The sequence below is a fragment of the Loxodonta africana genome, chromosome 23, assembly GCF_030014295.1.
Source record: "Loxodonta africana isolate mLoxAfr1 chromosome 23, mLoxAfr1.hap2, whole genome shotgun sequence".
In the NCBI taxonomy this organism is placed as follows: domain Eukaryota; kingdom Metazoa; phylum Chordata; class Mammalia; order Proboscidea; family Elephantidae; genus Loxodonta; species Loxodonta africana.
Window position 1 is genome coordinate 17,947,484 of NC_087364.1, and position 22,895 is coordinate 17,970,378.

General features: G+C 46.0%; 1 protein-coding gene across 2 annotated transcripts in view; it reads right to left on the reverse strand.

Moving 5' to 3' along the window:
• The window catches only part of MTUS2 (microtubule associated scaffold protein 2), a 711,801-nt gene that overhangs the window by 70,377 nt on the left and 618,529 nt on the right, over positions 1–22,895 (reverse strand). For both annotated transcript variants that reach the window (XM_003413957.4, XM_064275290.1), the window contains one exon: positions 12,444–12,510. In XM_003413957.4, the coding sequence (XP_003414005.2) occupies positions 12,444–12,510 (67 nt within the window). The remainder of the gene's footprint in view (positions 1–12,443; positions 12,511–22,895) is intronic.

Here is a 22,895-nt window from a genome sequence, read left to right on the forward strand (position 1 = left end):
TAGAGACAGAAAGGCAAAGTCCACCTTAGGTCTGAAGCTGGCAGAAAGATGAAAACTAAGGAGTTGGGTGGGGTGGGAACAGCCAGGACAGAGGCTGTAATGAGCTCAAGAGAGGAGAGTGGTTCAGAAAGGGTGACAGAAGCCACAGAGGAAGCAGCAGCAGCTTTGCCCATCAGCATTGGGGGCTGGGGGCCACTAAGAGAAGCAACGGGAGAAGAGCAGCTGGGGGACTGAGAACTTGAACTATGCTGTTGTTGTTGAGTGCCATCAAGTCAATTCCGACTCATGGCGACCCCATGTGACAAAGCAGAACTGCCCCATAGGGTTTCTTAGGCTGTAATCTTTATGGGAGCAGATCACCAGGTCTTCCTCCTATGGAGCCACGGGCTGAGTTTGAACTGTCAACCTTTTGGTTAGCGGTTGTGTGCTTAACCACTGCACCACCAGTGTGCCTTGGAAAGATGATAGACAATTTAAAGCCCAATTGAGATACTTATAGCTCTGAGCGTCCCCAGGAAAGAATCTGGCTGAAGCTTGCCAGGGCTTCCCATAGGTTCAGCCCAAGTTTTCGTCTACATTTCACCAGGACTTCCCATCTGGCAGGAGTCCCTGGTTGTTGCAAACAGTTAACAAATGGTTAACATGCTTGACTATTAACCTAAAAGTTGGGGGTTCAAGTCCATCCAGAGGTACCTTGGAAGAAAGACCTGGAGATCTGCTTCCAAAAAATCAGCCATTGAAAACCCTATGGAGCACAATTCTACCCTGACACACATGGGGCCGCAGTGAGTCAGGGTCACCTTAACAGCAACTGGAAGGTCCCAACTGGCTGGAGAGCCTCAGGGTTCAAGCCACTGCATTGACTGCAGTGACACACACTGACTTTTCAGGCTCAGACTTTCTAATAAGGCAATACTGATCAGGCTGTGATGCCATTCTCTCATTCAGCCTTGCTAGGGAAAGGACCCTAAACATCCACTTGATGGCAGCAAACAACATTTGAAACACATGGACTCCAAAATAAACAACCTGCTTCTAGGAAAAACATCAGAAACCTTGCAAATGTGAGAGTGACCATTCAGTTATTTAACATTTGACTTCTGAGAAAGGGCGCTCCATGCGAAAACCAAGGGTCATAATTTTAAAACTATATTTTCTGGAAAAAGGGGTATTAGTGAAGAGGATAAAACCCAAATATCCCATTTGATTTCCCACATCCCTGATCCTCCTTCACTGGATGTGGTGCTGGATACTGATCTCCTGGGATCCAAGGTGCCCTGACATCCCTGCGTCCCAACCACTAGAGACTGAGAAAGCGTTCCCAAGGACAGACCCAGCAGGTAAGATGCCCTGACATCCCTGCATCCCAACCACTGGAGACTGAGAAGGCGTTCCCAAGGACAGACCCAGCAGGCAAGATGCCCTGACATCCCTGCATCCCAACCACTGGAGACTGAGAAGGCGTTCCCAAGGACAGACCCAGCAGGCAAGATGCCCTGACATCCCTGCATCCCAACCACTGGAGACTGAGAAGGCGTTCCCAAGGACAGACCCAGCAGGGCAAGGGAGGACCCTCTCCCCTGGGGGGTAACTTGAGGATGGGAGTCTTCAGGGGGATGACCAAGACCTCCACTCCCAGGGGATACAATCTATGAAGATCTGGACAACATCTGCCTCTCCACAGGACTCTACTCTGGGACCACGAAAGGCTTCACCCCAAACTACACCCCAGTACACACTTGGATATTACGCATTTCTTCTCAGTTGAGAAAGAGAGAGAAGAGAGAACAGAGAGAGAGCAGAGAGAGCGAGAAAGACAGAGAAAGAGGAGAGAGGTAGGGAGAGAGATAAGAAAGAGAGATAAAAAAGAGAGGGAGACAGGCAGGGAGAGGAAAAGATAAAGGGAGGGAGAGAGAAAAGAGAAAGATAGAGAGAGAACAGAGAAAAGAGAGATGGCTAGAAAGAGAGAGAGAGGGAGACAGAGAAGAGAGAAAAGAGAGGTACACGGCGGGGGGGGGACAGCGAGGGAGCAAGAAAAGAGAGACAGAAAAAAGGGATATGTGGGGTGGGTGCAGAGAGAGAGAAGAGAGAGAGGGAGAGAGAGGAATGAGAGTGTTAGGGAGAGAGGGCGGGGTGGGGGAGAGAGAGAGAAGAGAGGGAGGGAGAGAGAGGAATGAGAGTGATAGGGAGAGAGGGCGGGGTGGGGGAGAGAGAGAGAAGAGAGGGAGGGAGAGGGAGGAATGAGAGTGATAGGGAGAGAGGGCGGGGTGGGGGGGAGAGAGAGAAGAGAGGGAGGGAGAGAGAGGAATGAGAGTGATAGGGAGAGAGGACGGGGTGGGGGAGAGAGAGAGAAGAGAGGGAGGGAGAGAGGGCGGGGTGGGGGAGAGAGAGAGAAGAGAGGGAGGGAGAGAGGGCGGGGTGGGGGAGAGAGAGAGAAGAGCCAGAGGGAGGGAGAAGGAGGAATGAGAGTGATAGGGAGAGAGGGCGGGGTGGGGGAGAGAGAGAAGAGCCGGAGGGAGAGGGAGAAATACTGACTTCGCTTCCTCTTTGTAAGGCAACACTAGCTACGCTGAGATTAATTCACCATCACCCTTTATTTTAGTTCTCGGAATAAATCCCAAGGTTACTTCCCATACAGATGAGCTTGGAACAAATGCAAAATCTTGTCAAAATTACTGGTCCAGACTTTTTAGGATATATTCCCAAGAAATAACACTAAAAGAAAGATTAATTTGCAAGCAGTACACTCCTTGTTGCGTAACTACCAAAATTTGTGAAAACCCAAATGCTTGCTGCATAGGAATAGCTTACTCTAGTCTATTAGCATGACAGAATGCTTTGTTACTATTAAAATGACAAGTGTGAAAGCTTTTTGATATACAGAAAGAGGACTGGGGAAACAGAGTTTTTCCTTTCTGAGGTCTGCAGGATGGGTAGCAGTTGACAATGGTCATGCCATCCAGTGGTCCAGGGCACGCCCATTGGGCGAAGTGGGCATTATTAGGTGTCAGTCATTACAGTCTCTTTCCCTTCCTATATCCTTCTATCTAAACGTTAGTCATCACACAGGGCCCATTTCAGGTATCACGTCCTCCATGGATGCTCTGGTTGTAAGTTTCCTGTCAGGAGCTGAGTCTTATTCACCATTTTATCTGGCATACATGGCAACTGAGCCACAACTAGCCCATGCAGCAACTTTGTGCAAATTAGAAAAAGTCACCCCTTACTTTGGGTGGCAGCAGCCCAATGGCAGGGCACAGGGTTTGGTCAGCTGGCTGCAATGTGGGGTGGGTGCGTTTCAGCCCTCACTCAGAGGGATGCCCTGTTTGTAGGGTGCTGAACCATCGATGGTGACCCTTCCTAGCCTGTGCTTGGAACATACTAAAAAACCCATTGCTGTCAAGTTGATTCTGACTCAGTGACCCTCTAGGACAGAGTAGAACTGCCCCATAGGGTTTCCAAGGAGCAGCTGGTGGATTCAAACTGCTGACCTTTTGGTTGGCAGCCAAGCTCTTAACTGCTGTACCACCAGGGACACACTAGGAGCTCAACAAATGTTTACTGAATGAATGAATGAATAGACTGAGAGTCAGGAGAACTAAGTTCTGCTCCTTGCACTTGTCCCTGCTTAGCTGAGCTCTTTGGACAAGGTTCAGTTTATTCATCTCTAAAAGGCAGTCCACCACCCATCTGTCAGTTTGTCACATTATGCTGGCTTTCATGTTGCTGTGATGCTGGAAGCTATGCCACCTGTCTTTCAAATACCATCAGGGTCACCCATGGTGGACAGGTTTCAGCAGGCCTCCAGGACTAAGACAGACTAGGAAGGACTTGGCGATCTACCTCGGAAAATTAGCCAATGAAAATCTTTATGGATCACAAGAAGAGTGTCCAGCTTGCTTGCTTTGGACACGTCATCAGGAGGGATCAATTGCTGGAAGAGGCCTTACGTTTGGTGAAGGAGACAGAGACCTTCAGAGAGATGGATTGGCACAATGCAGCAACGATGGATTTGAACACGCCAGCAATTGTGAGGATGACACAGTGCTGGGCAACGTCTCATTCTGTTGTACATAAGGTCGCCATGAGTCAGAATAGACTTGATGACGGCTGTCTCTATCTATCTGAAGCATCTCTAAAATGTGGACAAGCTATAGTCACTGGGATGTGGCCCTGCTTTAAACGCTGGGTGAGATGGTACCTTCACTGTAGTTTTGATTTGCATTTCTCTAATAGCTAATGATCGTGAACACTTCCTCATGTATCTGTTAGCAGCCTGAATGTCTTCTTTGGTAAAGCGTCTGTTCATATCCTTTGCCCATTTTTTAATTGGACTATTTGTCTTTTTGTTGTTGAGTTTTTGCGTATCATGCAGATTTTAGAGATCAGACACTGACTGGAAACGTCATAGCTAAAAACTTTTTCCCAGTCTGAAGGTAATCTTTTTACTCTTCTGGTGAAGTCTTGAATGAGCCTAAGTGTTTGATTTTTAGGAGCTCCCAGTTATCTAGTTTCTTTTCTGGTGTTTGTGCGTTGCTGGTAATATTTTGTATACTGTTTATGTCATGTATTAGGACTTCTAGCATTGTCCCTATCTTTCTTCTATGATCTTTATCATTTTAGACTTTATATTTAGGTCTTTGATTCCAGTTAGTTTTTGTTGGATATGAAAAAATTTAAGAAGGAATTTTTACTTGGGTATAGGCTAGCCCTGCTCTGAAATCTGCGATATCCCCCCTCCGTACCAAAAAAACAAAAACAAAAAACGATTGCTGTCAAGTTGACTCTAACTCATGAGAACCCCATGTGTGTCAGAGTAAACTGCTCCATAAGAGATTTCGGTGGCTGATTTTTTGGAACTAGATTGCAGGACTTTCTTATAAGGAGCCTCTGGGTAGATTTGAACCACTAACCTTTCACTTAATAGCTGAGTATAAGTGTAATAAGTACCCCTAAGTTCTTCTGACTTTTTACAGCTTCTTTCTTTCTCCCATGTTTTAATTCAGGTTTTAGAAATCCCATCTTTCCCCACTTTCAATGGTTCCCATCAAACTCAGCGGATAAGAGGTCTAAATAAGGGCAGGACTGGTGGTAGGGAGAGGACTGACCATCTATACATATGGATTACTTTTTTATTGTGGTAAATATGTATGTAACATGATATTTGCCATCTTAACATTCTATATGGATCCTAAGTCGGGTTTGTAAGCTTGATTCTCTTCTCCCTTCCAAGGGAATACGTTGGAAGTCATGACCCCAGAACTTACGGGATTTAAGTCTACAATGGATCCCCATATTCCCCGTCTCTCTCCTATCACAAATAGAATCTCTACAGTGGTTCTAGTCGTTGTTATTAGGTGCTGCTGAGTTGATTCCAGCTCATAACAACCCCATGTGACAGAGTAGAACTGCCACATAGGGTTTTCTGGCTGTAATCTTTATGGGAGCAAATCTCCAGGTCTTTCTCCCCTGGAGCTGCTGGTTGGGTGTAAACTGCTAACTGTTGGGGTAGCAGCCAAGTGCTTAACCATTGCGAACCAGGGTTGGGTTGAATGGACTGGGCCACAGTGTTGCCAGGACCTTCCCTTCTCCCCACAGTGGCTTTTTCATTTGGCAGGTAAATATTGGTTCTATTCTTAGAACTAATGCAAAAATCAAGGAAGACTTAAAAACAGACACCCAGTGTGATCCTGGTACATTTGTTAAGCTTCGGGAAAAATACAGAGAGAAGTGGCATTGGATTTGGCACCCCCAACAGTGGCGGCTAAGGGCAGAACTCTCACCTCCCATGTCAGAAACTAGGGTTTGATTCCCGGCCAATGAGCCTCATGCACAGCCTCTACCTGTCTGTCAGTGGAGACTTGCGTGTTGCTATGATGCTGAACATGTGTCAGCATAGCTTCCAGACTACCATGGACTAGGAAGAAAAGCTTGGAGGGCTACTTCCAAAAATCAGCCAGTAAAAACCCTATGGATCACAATGGTCTGATCTGCAACCAATCACGGGGATGACAAGGGACCAGCCAGCATTTCGCTCCATTGTACATAGGGTTGCCATGAGTCGGGGGCCCACTCAACAGCAGCTAACAACTATACCAACAACAACCACCCAGCTGAGTCAGTGCATACGTGCCCAGATATATTACCTGCTGATGGAGGTGCAGACCTCTCTCTGGGGAGGAATTCATTCTAGCATGGAAGGTATAATCCTCTATTTATAAAGTTCAAAGTGCCACATACTTAATAGCTATGATAGTCACCTTGACTAGGTGCTTTGCCAGCACTATCTTCTCTAATTCCTCATCATCTTCCCACTTTATAAAGGGGAACAAGGGACACAGAGAAGTGAACTTGCTCACTGCACTTCAGCCAGGGTCATTTGACTCCAAAGCCCGTGGTGGGAACTGTCAAGGCTTACTACCATCTAAGAGCTCATCCAAACAGAAGAAGCATCTGGTTCACAGCACTTCAGGGGTACAGACTTCGGTATCCTTCAAATGGAAAATCTGGAGACAATATAATAATTTAATGCTTTTCTATCTCTCTTTCTACCACTGTCTGTCAGTTTGTTGTACTGTGGTGGCTAGCAGGTTGCTGTGATGCTGGAAGCTAAGCCACCAATATTCCAAATATCAGCAGAATCACTCATGGTGGAGAGGTTTCGGAAGAGCTTCCAGAATAAAACCAACTAGGAAGAAGGGCCTGGTGATCTACTTCTGAAAATTAGTCAGTGAAAAGCCTATGAGTCACAACAGAATATTGTCCAACTCACTTGCTCTGGACATGCAATTGGAAGGGATCAGTAGCTGTAGGAGGACATCATGTTGGGAGAAGTAAAGGGAGAGCAATGAGGGAGACTCTTGGTGAGATGGATTGGCACAATAGCTACAATGATGAATTGGAACATACCAGCAATCATGAGGATGATGCAAGAGCAGGCAACATTTTGTCCTGTTGTGCATAAGGTAACCATGAGCTGGAGCCAATTTGATGGCAGCTCTCTCTCTCTCTCTCAGTTAAGACCAACATACCTTTTTTTTTTTTACCTTGTGAAAGAGGAAGAAAATGTGGCAAGAAATGTAATTCACATAGGATATTACTGCATAATTTTCTGGATGAACTGTTTGTTACTCATGAGCAATTTTTGATCTCAAGTCTTGGAAGATCCATCCATGATCAAGATCCATCTATCATCAAGACCCATCCATCCTCAAAACCCATCCATCCTCAAGACCCATCCCTCCTCGAGGCCCATCCAGCCTCAAGGCCCATTCATCCTCAAGGCCCATCCATCCTCAAGACCTATCCATCATCAAGGCCAATCCATCATCAAGACCCATCCAGCATCAAGACCCATCCAGCATCAGGACCCATCCAGCATCAAGGCCAATTCATCCTCAAGACCTATCATCCTCAAGACTCATTCATTGTCAAGACCCATCCACTGTCAAGTCTCATTCATTGTCAAGGCCCATCCATCCTCAAAACCCATCCATCATCAAGACCCACCCATTGTCAAGGCCCATCCACTATCAAGACCCATCTGTTGTCAAGACCCATCCATCATCAAGACCCAGCCATCATCAAGGCCAATCTATCACCCACCCATCCTCAAGGCCCATCCATCCTCAAGACCCAATCATTGTCAAGGCCCATCCATCCTCAAGATCCATCCCCTGACAAGGGCCATCCATTCTCAAAACCCACCCATCCTGAAAACTCATCCATCCTCAAGACTCATCCATCATCAAGGCCCATCCACTCCCGAGACCCAACCATCATCAAGACCCATCCATCATCAAGACACATTCATTGACAAGAGCCATCCATCCTCAATACTCATCCATCCTAAAAATTCATCCATCTTCAAGGCCCATCCATCCTCAAGACCCCACCATTGTCAAGACTCAACCATCATCAAGACCCATCCAGCCTTAAGACCCATTCAGCAACAAGGGTCACCCGTCCTCAAAACCCATCCACCCTCAAGACTCATCCATCCTCAAGGCTCATACATCATCAAGGTCCATCCATCCTCCATACACAACCATCGTCAAGATCCATCCATTCTCGAGAACCATCTATCAACAAGGTCCATCCATTCTCAAGACTCGATCATCAAGACCCATTCATCCTCAAGACCCATCCATCAACAAAGGCCATCCATCCTCAAAATTCATCCATCCTTAAGACCCATCCATTGTCAAGGCTCATTCATCCTCAAGACCCAACTATCATCAAGAACCATTCGTTGTCAAGACCCATCCATCCTCAAGAACCATAAATCATCAAGGTCCATCCATCATGAAGGCCCATTCATCTTCAAGACCCATCTATTGTCAAGGCCCACCCATCTTCAAACCCATCCATCATTAAGGCCCACTCATTCTCAAGACCCCTCCATCCTCAAGGTCCATCCATCCTCAAGACCAAAACATCTTCGAGACCCATCCATCCTCAAGGCCCAGCCATCCTCAAGACCCATCCATCCTCAAGCTCCATTCTCTTAGCCACTGAGGGAAGGAATGTGTTTCTAAGGCTGTGGTTGCCAAACTGTGTACTGAGGCACCCTGGGCCCCCACAAAAAATTCACTGCAGGAAACAGCAATGCTGGCTATCTGTTTGGCATCATGAGAACTCTACCTTGAGGTAGCTCACAGTGTCAAGATTAGATCATACTTTGTTCCTTTTGATGACATCATATGTTTGTGAAGCTAGGCTTCTGGAAGTTGCTGTAATGAAAAGTACTGAGTGAAAAGTCAACATGGAAGAGGAAATGAGGGTGGTATTGTCAATCTGATTCCAGGGTTTGAGAAGTTGTGCAGGGCTCAGTGGGCACACACATACCATTAATAAGTAATCATGGTTATTCAAGAATGAAATTAAAAATTTTCAATTTATGCACATTATTTTTTCAAATGGCCAATATTTTGTTAGAACATAAACACTTATTAAGGTTTATACCTAATTCCTTAATTGACAGAGCTGTTAGATACTTATTTGGCCTTGAGGTACTATGGAAAAAAAAAATTACTGAGACACTATGAATTGAGAAGTTTTGGGACCTCTACCCTATGTCTAGAACATTATCTGAATCATCCGAAGAGACCAGTTGCTGGAGGAGGACACCATGTTTGCTGAAGTAGAGGGCCAACGAGGGCAATGGGGGACCTAGGTGAGATGGATTGGCACAGTAGCCACAACAATAGACGTGATATGCCAGCAATCGTGAGGATGACACAGGCCCGGGCAACATTTCATTCTGTTGTACATACGGTTGTCATGGTTTGGAGATGACTTGATAGCAACTAACAACAACCACCACTCTGTCTAGGAGCTGCTCCTGCAGTGCCACTAGGGGTCATTTTGGAGGGTCTTCACCTTTAAAAATTGGGCTGGTATGAGACTCCAGAAGGTGCGAGGCCAAGGGCTACCAGCTGTCCCCACCCCCACTTTACCCTGGGAACTGACCTGAAGGTCTGCACAGGCCGCAGTTCTTCTGTAGCTTCACTGCGGGGGCGGGGGGGAGGGGGTGGGGAGCAGTTCTAGAACCACATCAAACTCAGTGCAGGGGCCAGGGTGGGTGAGGATGGAGAGGGTGGTTCTTTGCAAACTGAGGAAGGAGAGGCTCTTTTTGTTTGCTTGTTTTTAAATAAGATAGAGTCCCTATCAAGGGGAAAATGAGGAGGAATACCCTTTTACAGAGAACCCTGAATGTGTGTGTGTGTGTGTGTGCGCACGCTGTTGGTGGAAGGACGGCAAGACCTCCTTCGCAAGGACTGAAAACAGCCTCCAGCTTTTAGCGTGGATGCTCTTAGCGTAGGTGAGTGCGCTAGAGGTTTCCTGTCCTGGGAAAGTGGGCGTCCCTCTTCATGTGGTCTTTGAGATCATAAATGGGGACCTAGTTCCCAAGGGGTGGCCACCATTGGTGAAGGAACCAAAGTGGGGACACAAAGGCTTCCATCATGGGCACCCTGAAAATGAGGCCATTCCCTGGGGCTGTTACTGGGATGCCATGTGGGGCTGAGAACCAATAAACAACAGGTTGGAAGGGATGGTGGCAAGTGTGAGAAATGAGACAATGTCCATTAAAACAAACAAAAAAAGGAAGGATGAGATTCTTAAGCAGAGAGTCTGAGGGGAGATAGGGTGGCTTCAGCCTCTCCCTTCCTGGCTGCTGCTCCCCCTTCCAGTGGTGTTGATCTTTGTTCTCCTGGACAGGGGCTTTCCAGGAACCTCCCTCACAAACCCTGCCATCACCTTCCCTGGCAGGCTTCTCTCACCCTATGGCGGCAGCTCTGTGTCAGAACCAGCCAGGTGGAGGAACTCCTGCAACATGGCGGCATCTTCCTGCTCCCACTCACACACAGGGGAGGCTGGGAAGAAGGCATGGTTACTGAGCGCTTTCCACAGGTGCCCACTCTCCTCAGGAGGCAGGAGAGACCACTGCTACCCTACCTCAATGATGAGAGAAGTCTCAGAATTCACAGCGAAGGAAAACATAGTTAAAAAAAAAAAAAAGGAAGAACATTTAAAAAGGGGGAGGCGGAGCTATGTTTGGACACCACTACTCAGTCCTCAAGGAGCCTTGGTGGTGCAGTGGTTAGAGCTAGCTGCTAACCAAAAGGTTGATCATTTGAACCCACCAACCAGTCTGAGAGAAAGATGTGGCAGTCTGCTTCCATAAAGATTACAGCCTTGGAAACCCTATGGGGTAGTTCCATTCTGTCCTATAGAGTTGCTATTGGTTGGAATCAATTCTATGGCAATGGTTTTTTTTGTCTCAGGCCTCTGCCCCTCCTGGGGGCCCATGTGCCCCAGAGTCTGGCTTTCAGACTTGGCACCTATGTGCATGGCTGGTCTGGAGGAAAAGGAGCCCGGCCACCTATAAGGATGGGTGGGGCTGCTCAAGCCTTTTTACTCACCAAAGAAGCCCACCCCCAGGACCCACCTAGAAGCAGCAATAATGGTCACCGTTAAAGAGCAGAATAGCAGTTACCAGGTGCCATGGAGTTGATGCCAACTCATGGCAACCCATGTGTGTCAGAGGAGAACTGTGCTCCATAGGGTTTTCAATGGCTGATTTTTCAGAAGCAGATCACCAGGCCTCTCTTCCAAGGTGCCTCTGGGTAGATTCAAACCATCAATCTTTCAGTCAGCAGCTGAGTGTGTTAACTATTTGCACCACCCAGGGACTCCACAGAGAAGAACAGTGGGCCAATAAAAATGGGCTAGATTTATTTCATCTTTGCTGCCTTTGATTCCTAGGGAAACAATAACAGATCCTCAAGACAGAAAATGGGGTCAGGAAGTTAGAACATGGCAAACAGGTGGTCTGGTCTTTGGCCCAGAGTGAACTAGTCTCCTATGACACCTCCTGGGTCTGGAGGGTCATTTGTCATTAGCAAGGCCTCTTATGGTTCAGGCTGAACTATACCATTTTACTCATATCACCATCCAAAGAGCAGGAGTTTCAATAGGAACCCCAATGACTTTTCTTTTTGTATAAATTTATTTTATTTTTGTTGTTGAGAATATATATAGGGTACCGTTCAGTGACATTGATTACATTCTTTGAGCTATGCAACCATTCTCACCCTCCTTTTCTGAGCTGTTCACTGCCCCCTAAGCTTCCTATTTCTTTTGAGTTGCTATTGTCCATTTGATTCCCCATAGATAGTTGTTAAAAGAGCACAATGCTCAAGACAGACATTCTTTACTAGTTAAGCTAGACTACCGTTTGGTTTTAAGACAGCTTCAAGGGAACCCCAATGTTTTTAATTCAACCTGATTTGTGTCTTTGACCTTGTTCTTGTATACACGGGAATCTTCAAGTCACTGCATCTTATAGAAATCACCTCATGTTACCCTCCCAAGCTGGGGATGCTTCCTGCTTCTCTGCAAGCCATACCTGGCCTGGGCCCTGCCTGCCCAGGTGTGTCTAAATGGACAGGTGCTTGCCTACAGCAGACACAGCTGACTGAGACAGACTGAGATACTCGTTGTCACCTGTGAACAGCAGAGTGAATGCCTGATTACTTCCCCGGCATACAGTTAGGAGGCTATCTTTATAACAATCAAAAAACCAAATCCATTACTGTCGAGTCCATAGGACAGGGTAGAACTATCCCATAGTGTTTTCTAGCCTGTAATCTTTACAGAAGCAGATGGTCAGGTCTTTCTCCTGTGGAGGTGCTGGTGGGTTTGAACCACTGACCTTTCAGTTAGCAGCAGGCTTAACCACTGTGCAATCAGGGCTCCTTTATAACAACAGAGAGATAGAGCCTACAGCTTCCTGCAAGGCTACCAATGTCCACCACTGTGGTGCACTGTCTAGGCAGGTTCGCCCCGACTTCATACATGAGACATAATAGAATGGCTTCCGTGACACATTCCCAGGAATCAGGAGGGGGCTGTGCCCCTCACCCCCAAGGCCCACTTACCAACTTCATCCCTGATGTTTGCAAGTTCGATTGACAGCTCTTTTTCTTTCACAAGGGCACTTTCATTCTGAAAAAAACAAAACAAAACAAATTGGATACTGAGAGTTCCCTAGTTTTATGCCAGATAAACACTTTCACATGTTTAATTAATGAATCATATTATGCAAATATTTACAAGTTTAGCCTTTAAGGAGGTAATTTTCTCATTACATAAGCACATATAAAAAAAAGCACAAAGCCAAGTCTGACTCATTCATTTGTATCACATTCCAATTGCAAAGTTTGCAATATAATAAGAATACCCATGGCTGTGCTTTTTTTCCCCTCTATATTCACTCTTGCCTATAATCCTATAATACTTCTTTCAATGTCTACATCCTACGCATGGATCTATTGTCATATACTATTGTACACTGTTAATTATCATTATTATCATGATAATTTTGACCATGAAAAACCTTGTGCCCTATTTCTTTGAGGGGCAAATGCTTGTTTTACCAGCTATAGCCTTAAATGAACCCTTTGTCCGTATGTAATAGCTACCTAAGACCTAATGAAGATCCGAGGTGTCTTAGTTACCTAGTGCTGTTATCACAGAAATACCACAAGTAGATGGCTTAAACAATGAGAAATTTATTCTCTCACAGTTTAGGAGGCTAGTAGTCCAAATTCAGGGCACCAACTCTAGGTGAAGGCTTTCTCTCTCAGCTCCAGGGGAAGGTCCTTGTCATCAATCTTCCCCTGGTCTAGGAGCATCTCAGCGCAGGGACCCTGGGTCCAAAGGATGTGCACTGCTCCTGGCTCTACTTTCTTGGTATGAGGTCCCCCTGATTCTCTGCTGACTTCTCTCTTTTATATCACAAAAGAGAGGGACTCAAGATACAACTAACCCTGTAGATTCAGTCCTGCCTTATTAACATAACTGCCTCTAATCTTGCCTCATTGAGATCACAGGGATAGGATTTACAAATCCAAAAAAACCAAACCTGTTGCCCTGGAGCCGATTCCAACTCATAGCAACCCTATAGGACAGAGCAGAACTGCCCCACAGGGCTTCCAAGAAGCAGCTGGTGGATTCGAACTGCCGACCTTTTGGTTAGCAGCTGAGCTCTTATCCACTGCGCCACCAGGGTTCCATTACTAATAGTCACTAGGAAAGACGTGCTAAATACATTCTCTTCAAGTTAGCCACCCACCCCAGTACCGTTGAGTTGATTCCGACTCATAGTGACCCTATAGGACAGAGTAGAACTGCCCCGTAGAGTTTCCAAGGAGCACCTGGCAGATTTGAACTGCCGACCCTTTGGTTAGCAGCCGTAGCACTGAACCATTACGCCACCAGGGTTTCCCTCTTCAAGTTAGAGATGGCCAAACACAGGTGTTTTTCTAAGTCGTCTGTAGGATGTAGTCCCAAAGCAATCTTAATTCAGGAGGAAATTCTGACTAAAATATTTATCAAATAGTATATCACCAGGGCATGTGATTTAAAACAATCTTTTTTATTACTAATCACCTTTGACTTTGATTTCAGCACTTCTGAGGAGCCCGTGCTCATTGTGAATAAACCATTTTCGCCACCTTCTTTCCTTCCCTGTTGCACTGAGGCCTTGGTGACATGCTCTAAGGAGCCCTGCTGGCACAGCAGAGTGCTTGGCTGCTAACAGAAAGATTGGCGGTCCGAACAAACCAACTGCTCTGAGGGAGAAAGATGGGGCAGTCCGTTCCCATAAAAGATTACCTCCGTGGAAACCCTGTGGGGCAGCTCTATTCTGTCCTAGAGGGTCACTGTGAGTCAGAGCCAACTTGACGGCAATGAGTAGTTGTTGCTATAATTCCATTGTTTCCTTTCATTTTATTTGTGACCGGATAACAGGGCTTCTCCAAGTTAATTATAGGAATGCATTAGAATTCCCACATCAGCCTTATGCTCCGATCTTTTAAACACCTTCCTGGCTCTCCTCCGATCTTGCTCCACATTTTGACAAGGTCCAAAAACTGGGGAACTCGGAGCATGGAAAACGTTCTCACCAGGGCTGACCACGAGGAATTACAAGCTTGTTCTAACTGCAGCGTGATCCTGCCAGCCAACATCCAGATAGTTATTACAAGTCAAGAAAACTTGGTATTCTAGAGACTGTTAATTTCAGTATTTATCCTGCAATTGTCTTAAACTAGTGAAAAAAAACTTGTTTCCACTATCCAGAATAATTTTAAACACAGCCAAAACCCAAAACCAAGCCCATTGCCGTCAAGTCGATTGCAACTCATAGCGAACTCACAGGACAGAGTAGAACTGCCCCCATAAGGTTTCCAAGGAGTGGCTGGTGGATTCGAACTGCCATCTTCTTGGTTTACAGCCCAGCTCTTAACCACTGCATCACCAGGGCTCTAAACACAGCCAGAGAAGTGAAATACTCGATTTCTTACTCCAGAATAGTTTTACTAAATATTAACTCTGAAGGTGGTGAGTGGAGCAAAGACTTAGACCAGTTCAGGCAATGATCAACTAGAACTTAACAAACAACAAACCAATCCTAGTTTTTAATCCAAAGCAACGATTCCCTCAGATCATTGTACTGTTGTTGTTAGCTGGCCCTGACTCATGGTGATCCCATGCACAACGGAATGAAACTGCCCAGTCCTGCACCATCCCCATGATCTGCCATGGATTGAACAATGTGCCTTTGCGATCCATAGGGTTTTTATTGGTTGATTTTTGGAAATAGAGTGCCAGACCTTTCTTCCTAGTCTTAGTGTGGAAGCTCCACTGAAACCTGTTCAGCATGTAAGCCTTCACTGACAGACAGGTGGTTTGTCCATTGAACCACCAATGCCTTAAAACAGCTCCTTATACTGGCCCCTGGGAAAAACAGCCCTGAGAGGATGTTAATGGTGTAGTGTCCCATGGATCTTGAAATTTTAACAAACCATTCCATACTTTCCACCACAGAAGAGTCAGACATTTGGGGAAGAAGTGGCTTGAGAGCCAGACCTCAGCTAGATACAGTGCTGATCACAGTGGAGACTTCAGACTTGAATTGCTTTGATGAAAAGCTAATGCTGATATCTTGAGGTCGACCCTTCCCCACCCATCTCTTGTTTTAGAGGAAGCACAAATAAGATTGAGGGGAACAAAGTGAGAGAATAAGAGAAAAGAAGCAAGAAAAGAAAAAGAGGGGATAGGAAGGGAGAAGAGACGGAAGAGGGGGAAGGAAAGACAAATAAGGTTAGAGACCCTGTATTTTTTCCACTTCGGAAAGCAGTGGCCATCAAAAGAGATCAAGACTCAACCCAATCCCTTTTCATGCCCAGACTACAGAACCAACAAGTTCCAAATGAGACTCACCACATGGCTTACCAAGGAAGACTCAGCACTCAGAGAGACCAACTAACATGATGACTAAAATGTCAAGGGCAATGGCTAAATTTGGGTGAGACCTGGCTAATCCCTACCTCAGTATTAATGCTAACACTTATCAAACTCTTTCTGTACACTAGACATAGGGCTAGGTAAGGCCATTACAGCATTTATTTCTCCAAAGACTGTAAAGTAGAGCTTGGGTTTTATTTCCCTTTAGAGGAAACTAGGGCCGTACGGTTAAGAAACAAGCCCCTGAATGCTAAGATACCAAGATTCTACCCTCCTACCTCTGCATGTCACTATGAGTCGGAATTGACTTGATGGCACCCAGCAACAACAACCCATCCTTACGTAAACGCAGCATCAGGATTCAAAGCGCCCTGATCATCAGGGATTTCATCTGAGCACTGATTGCTGTTGCTGTTACCTGCCGTGAAGTGGGCCCTTGACTCATGGCGACCCCATGCACAATGGTACAAAATGCTGCCCAATCCTGTACCATCCCCATAATGCATCCATATAATTGGACCATTGTGAGCCACAGGATTTTCATTGGCTGGTTGTTGGACGTAGATCGCCAGGCCTTTCTTCCTAGTCCATTTTAGTCTGGAAGCTCTGCTGAAACCTGTTCAGCATCATAGCAACACAATGCAAGTGTCCACTGACAATCCTAGTGGCCAGAGTGGATTATCCAACAGGCAAGGTAAACACGGGCTTACTTGTGTTTACTTGCTAATCTTTCAAACTAATCCGTAACTCACCACAGTGTGAAACCCATGTGAAGTTGTTCACTACAGACTAGTAAATATTGGATTATCCGCCCCTTCTAGTGGTTGGGCATGAGGTGCATTGGTCAGGAATCGAACCTAGGTCTTCTACATGGTAGGCGAGAAGTCTACCACTGACCCACCAGTGCACCACCACTGTCCTCTGAGTGCTTGTTACCTCAAACCTTTTCATGTCTAGTTGGAAAAGAAGCAGTCAGCTCCTGGCTACTCTGTTTCCATGAAAAAGCTCCCTGATGCATTCACACCCATCCTAGAGCCTGAACTACCTTGATCCTCGGTGTTGATTTGTCCGTTGCACGTTCACACATGTCCAGTGTTTGTCTGGACCTGCTTTAGTCTAGCCTACATGGGGCTGTAACTTCTGGTGTTGTTGTTGGGTGCCGTTGAGTTGATTCCGACTCAGCAACCCCATGTAATGGAGCAGAACTGCCCCATAGGGTTTCCTATACTGTAATCTTTACAGGAGCTGATCTCCCCGTCTTTTCTTCTGTGGCGCTGCTGGGTGGATTTGAGCCACCAGCCTTTCCGTTAGCAGCCTAGCACTAGGGTAAGTATTTCATTTTCCCTAACAGGCTCTGTGAGGACCCATCCCGCTGGGTCTGAATACTTCCTGCTGAAGATGCTGGCACAGCTCAGTGCTGGTTCCTCAAGGCCAGCCTGTGCAGTTTGGCTACAGACTTCTTCCCTTAAGTGCTTGGTTCTGAAACAATACCAACTCTTCCAATTGCTGAGTTCTCTGCAAGTTATTTTTTGTTCCCTTGCAAGGTGAACCAGAATGACTCGGTGCAACCCTGCGAGGAAATGAGCCAATGCCTATGACACTGCAGGGATGCTGTGCTTAGGCAAGAGGTGAGCTTAGAAGAGAGAAACTTCCACCCTCTCCTCCTTGCCCTCATCAAGGTGCCCCTCCCTCCATTGTGGCCCTATGGAACTCGGCAGCAGTGGTGCAAGGCGTTAGGTTCTGTTGAATGCCCAGGAGTAAGGCCATCCGAAGAGTCCCTCTGAAAGCATCTCATGTCACCATTCCTCCTATTCCCCAGCCTCGGCCAGATCCAGAGTGATGACACGGTGGGATGACCGGAACGCGAGCAAAGCCTCCTCTGATGGCTCACGGTTAGATCAGTGTTTCCCTAAATGGTGGATGAGTGGAAAATTCCTAACTAGTGCCAAGCACACTTGAGCTCCTGCTTTCACTCAAATGGGCTAAAAATAGAAGTCAGTATTAACCTCCTATACAGTCCTAGAGACACAGTCCAGAAATCTCACAGCCTAAGAAGGCCATGCCTCTGCAATGACTGTTTACCCTACGACAGGCTGAACTGGAAATGGACACTTTGGAACACTCATCCAAGCCCCACGCAGCAGCTGTGTCTTTTTAGCTACCTCTTGTATCTGGCCGTGTACCTCTCCTCTGCTCTCAGAGTTCTCTCTTCTCCAGTGCATTCACAGATGGACTCCAAGACGAGCTATTCCCATGAAACATCCACCTCACGGCCTCCACATCTAGCCCCTAGCACACAAGTCAGTTACAGTACTGCCTGTGTGGCTCTCAGTTCTATGGCTGCCAGTTGGAGTCCAACCAGAGGTCCCTCGGAAGAAACGCCTGGTGATCTGCTTCCAAAAGATCAGCTATTGAAAACGCTGTGGAGCACAGCCAGATTCTGACACACCTGGGGTCACGGTGAGTTGGAGTTGACCGACGGCAACTGTTTTTCTCTCAATTCTAAAACAAAACAAAGCAAACAAACCCATTGCCATCAAGTCAATTCCAACCCATACTGACTCTGTTGAACAGAGTTGAACTGTCCCATAAGGTCTCCCAGGCTGTAGTCTTCATGGAAGGAGCCCTGGTGGTACAGTGGTTACGTGCTCGGCTGTTAACCGAAAGGTCAACAGTTCGAACCCACCAGCTGCTCCGAGGGAGAAAGACGAGGCAGTCTGCTCCTGTAAAGGTTACAGCCTTGGAAGCCTTTGGAGCAGTTCTACCCTGTCCTATAGGGTTGATATGAGTCGAAACTGACTCATTGTCAATGGGCTTGGTTTTTGGAATCTCTATGGAGGCAGACTGGCACATCTTTCTACCTCGAAGTGGCTGGTGGATTTGAACCACTGACCTTTTGGTTAGCAGTCAAGCACTTAACCATTGCACCACTAGGTCTCCTTCTCAAACCTGAGGACTCTCAAAAACTGTTAGGGAATGCTGCCTTTTACCTTTCTCGGCTACAGAAGCCTGGCAAACCGTAAAACCGCTAGGCGGACACACTCTGTTATTTTAACCTGCGTGGTCAGTGTGAGTTATCTGTTCAGATGGTTGATGCTCCCCATGTGAACCTGGTGGAAACAGGAAGTGAAGATGCCTCCTCTCCTTGTTAGCATCACCCGCACGGCCAGTACACTTGGGCTTCAGCCGTGCGACCCCTGCTTGAACAGGAAGAGAGCAGAATGGCTTGCTTATCCTTAAAACTGAATGTTCGGTGAATGTGAGATGCTTTCATTCCAACTAATCCAAACCCAGGAGTCCCTGGGTGATGCAAACAGCTAATGTGGTCAGCTGCTAAATAAAAGGTTGGAGGTTCACGTCTACCCAGAGGTGCCTCAGAATAAAGGCTTGGCAATCTACTTCCAGAAAATCAAAAACCTCATGGAGTGCAGTTCAACTCTGCCACACATGGAATCACTCCAACCGTCTTGTTTTCTGTTTTTTGAATCCAACCCATATTACTGAGTGCCTGTTTTACTATATACCAGACAGACGTTGTGCCAGGCACTTGGGGACATTTCTGTCTTCAGGGAGCTTAAGAGTCTCTAAGAAAGTCATTCCAATGACTATGCAATTACAAAACAATGTAATATAAATCAACGGGACAAGGCTGTTGCGGAGCTTTAAGCTGAGACCAGAAGCATGAATACGGGGTGGGGGCGGGGTGAAGGGAGCCCTCAGGCATAGGCTGGGAGACCTCAAGACAAAAAAAGCACCCGGGGCTGTTTCTGAAGACCTCTGCCACTCCCACCAGATGGTATCTTCTCTTTTCCTCTCCAAGTTTCTGCCCCCTGTCTGCCCTGCAAGAATTCCTGATTGGCTACAGGGGAGACTGACGCCAAAGTCAATAGTTCTGAGAGATTTTATCAGCTCCCTGCTACCCACGCAATTTTTTTTTTTTTAAAGAAAGACATACATATATAAACCAAAAACCCGGTGCCATAGATTCTGACTCATAGCGACCGTATTTGTAAATAAAAATAAGGAGCCCTGGTGGGGCAATGGTTAAGCGCTTGGCTGCTAACCGAAAGGTTGGCGGTTCGAAACCACCTAGCGGCTCCAAGGTAGAAGGACCTGGTGATTTGCTCCTGTAAAGATTAAAAAAAAAAAAAAAAGATTACAGCCTAGAATACCCTATAGGGCAGATCTACTCTGTCACCTGGGGGTGCCATGAGTCAGAATCCACTCGACAGCACCCGACAACAACAGTGTGCCACCACATGCTATGCTTGGATATGATGACATTCCTTATATCTCAGAGGAGCCCTGGTGGTGCAACAGTCAAGCACTCGTCTGCTAACCAAAACACTGGCGATTTGAACCCGCCCAGTGGCTCTGTGGGAAAAAGACCTGGCGATCCGGCTCTGTAAGGATTATAGCTTAGAGAACCCCAGGGGACAGTCCTGCTCTGTCACATGGGGTTGCTAGGAGTTGGAGTTGATGGTACCTAACAACAAATAAAAGAACCCCTATGTGTAAGCCCAAAGACTCCCAAGTCATCTCGCCTAGATTTTTAGTCTGCTCTGACATCAGTGACAATCAGGGAATGTCAACCATGTGCGCTGGGCCATTTCTTCCCCAAGTTAAAGAAAGAGAACCAGAGCAGGCAGTTAATTCAGAGAGCTATAGAATTCTTGTATTTGAGGAAATCTCTCTTTTTTTTTTTTCTGGGTCTTTTTTACTGTAAAAATTCAAATGTGGCATATATATATACATTAAATTACCAAGAGGAAGTTTTTATTCTTCGCAGAAGCAAAACTGTTTTTACCCAGGGCTCTGGAAATTGCAATTAGGGTTTAATTCAAGGTGGTAGAACTTTGCCTTGTTGAAGAGGCATCTTACTTTGATTTTTAAGGTTTTTTTTAGCCAGAAAATTAAAAATTATTAACCATAAAAAGTCTGACCCAAACTGGAAAAGCCAGCCAGAAACTTCTCTACAGCAAATTTGTATTATCCTGCTAGAAAAGGATAGTCAACAAGCCATTTCCTCCTGATTTAAAGAAAAAGACTCTTCAAACCCAAACCTGTCAAGTAGACTCTGATTCACAGCGACCCTAGAGGACAGAGCAGAACTGCCCCAAAGGGTTTCCCAGGCTGTAAGCCTTTATAGAAACCCATAGAGCGGATGAGTTCAGACCACCAACCTTTCAATTAGCAGCCAAGCACTTCACTACCATGCCACCTCGGCTCCTGAAGAATACTCTAGGTTCTCCTATTTTCAATCTCAGAAAGTTTCACAGTTGCAGGTGGATGGAGGCCAAGTGATTAGCAGCTAAGCCAGAAGTAGCCTGGTATCAGTGGACCTCAGTAAAGGGGGCAAGGCATGGTTCAGTCAATCCTGTTAAGATTAGCCAATGGTTGATTTTCTATTTTTCTCCTTCCTTCCTCTTCTCTTTATAAACCTTATTGTAACCAGCTTTTTTTCTGAAATCAGAACGATCTCCCTGTATGCATATAGATTAACTGCTCGGAATAGACCTTATGATGCAATTTCTTTTGAGTTTTGATTAATTCCTAACAGTCTTAATAGGGAAACATTTTCTTTCATATTTCAGAATGAACTGGCTACAAGGTGACATCAACGGAATATATAAATCTTCAGAGTTGTTTTCCTACCACCTTTTGTGAACACCACACTCATTTTCAATATTAATATTACGATGCTTTGCCAGATTCATAATACGGCTCTGTGGAAGAATCCCAGGGGACGTGACTGACCTTTGGTTTTTCATTTCTGTTACGACGGCTTGAAGGCAGTACTGATACTTCATCTTGACTTAACCAATAAGTTTTTTTTTTCCACATATAACTAATAATAAGGCCACTATTCCTGTGTAATGATCTGCTTTTCTACTATGAAATGAAATTGAACAAAGACTAGTCAAAGACAGGAAACCCCGGTGGTGCAGTGGTTAAGTGCTACGGCTGATAATCAAAAGGACGGCAGTTTGAATCTACCAGGTGCTCCTTGGAAACTCTACAGGGCAGGCAGTTCTACTCTATCCTATAGGGTCGCTATGAGTTGGAATCGAATTGACAGCAACAGGGTTTTTTTTTTTTGGTCGAAGACAAAGTCTCTCTCACGTTTAACATTCTTCAATATCTATCTGTGTAAAAAATGAGCAAAGCCGTATCTAGTTTTGAAAGAATAAGAGCGACAAAGCTTAAAAGTTCATACTTCCAGCCTCAGTTTTTGTACATACTAAGGAGAGGCACTGGTTAAAGAAACATCTGGTTTACCTAAGGGGCTGCAGTTATATCAGGTCATCCACGGATTACATTGGAAAGTAGAGGAATGCTAATCCCAAGAAGTAATGTTGGGAAATTCTGGATCTCAGATTAAGTACAGAAGAATGGAAAATAATCAGCCAGTATTATGATTTTTAATCCATTTACGTATCACTTATGGAAACCCTGGTGGCGTACTGGTTAAGTGCTAATGGCTGCTAATCAAAGGGTCAACAGTTCGAATCCACCAGGCGCTCCTTGGAAACTCTATGGGCAGTTCTACTCTGTCCTATAGGGTCTCTATCAGTTGGAATCGACTCGACAGCACTGGGTTTGGGTATGTATCGCTTTAGAAGTTTCTTGACATTTCTGGATTCTACCGCCTTTTAATCGCTTTCCCAAACTTCTTATTGTCAGACCACCCAGACATGGGGGCAGTGATGGTGCAGAGGCAGAATTCTCACCTTCCATAGGAGAGACCCAGGTTTGATTCCCGGCCAACGTACTTCACGCACCTGTCTGTCAGGGGAGGCTTGCGTGTTGCTATGATGCTGACCGGGTTTCAGAGGGAGCTTCCAGAACTAAGACAGGCTAGGAAGAAAAGCCTGGTGATCTACTTCTGAAAGTTAGCCAATGAAAGTCCTGTGGATCACAATGGTCTTATCCGAAACTGGTCATGAGGATGGTGTAGGACCAGGCAGCGTTACGTTCCCTTGTTCATGTTGGGGGGCGGGGGTGGTGGTGCAGCTAACACTCAGGCATATTCAGGAGGAAGAACAAAGTGCCCTCTCCCATCTCCCACTCCTACCAGGAAT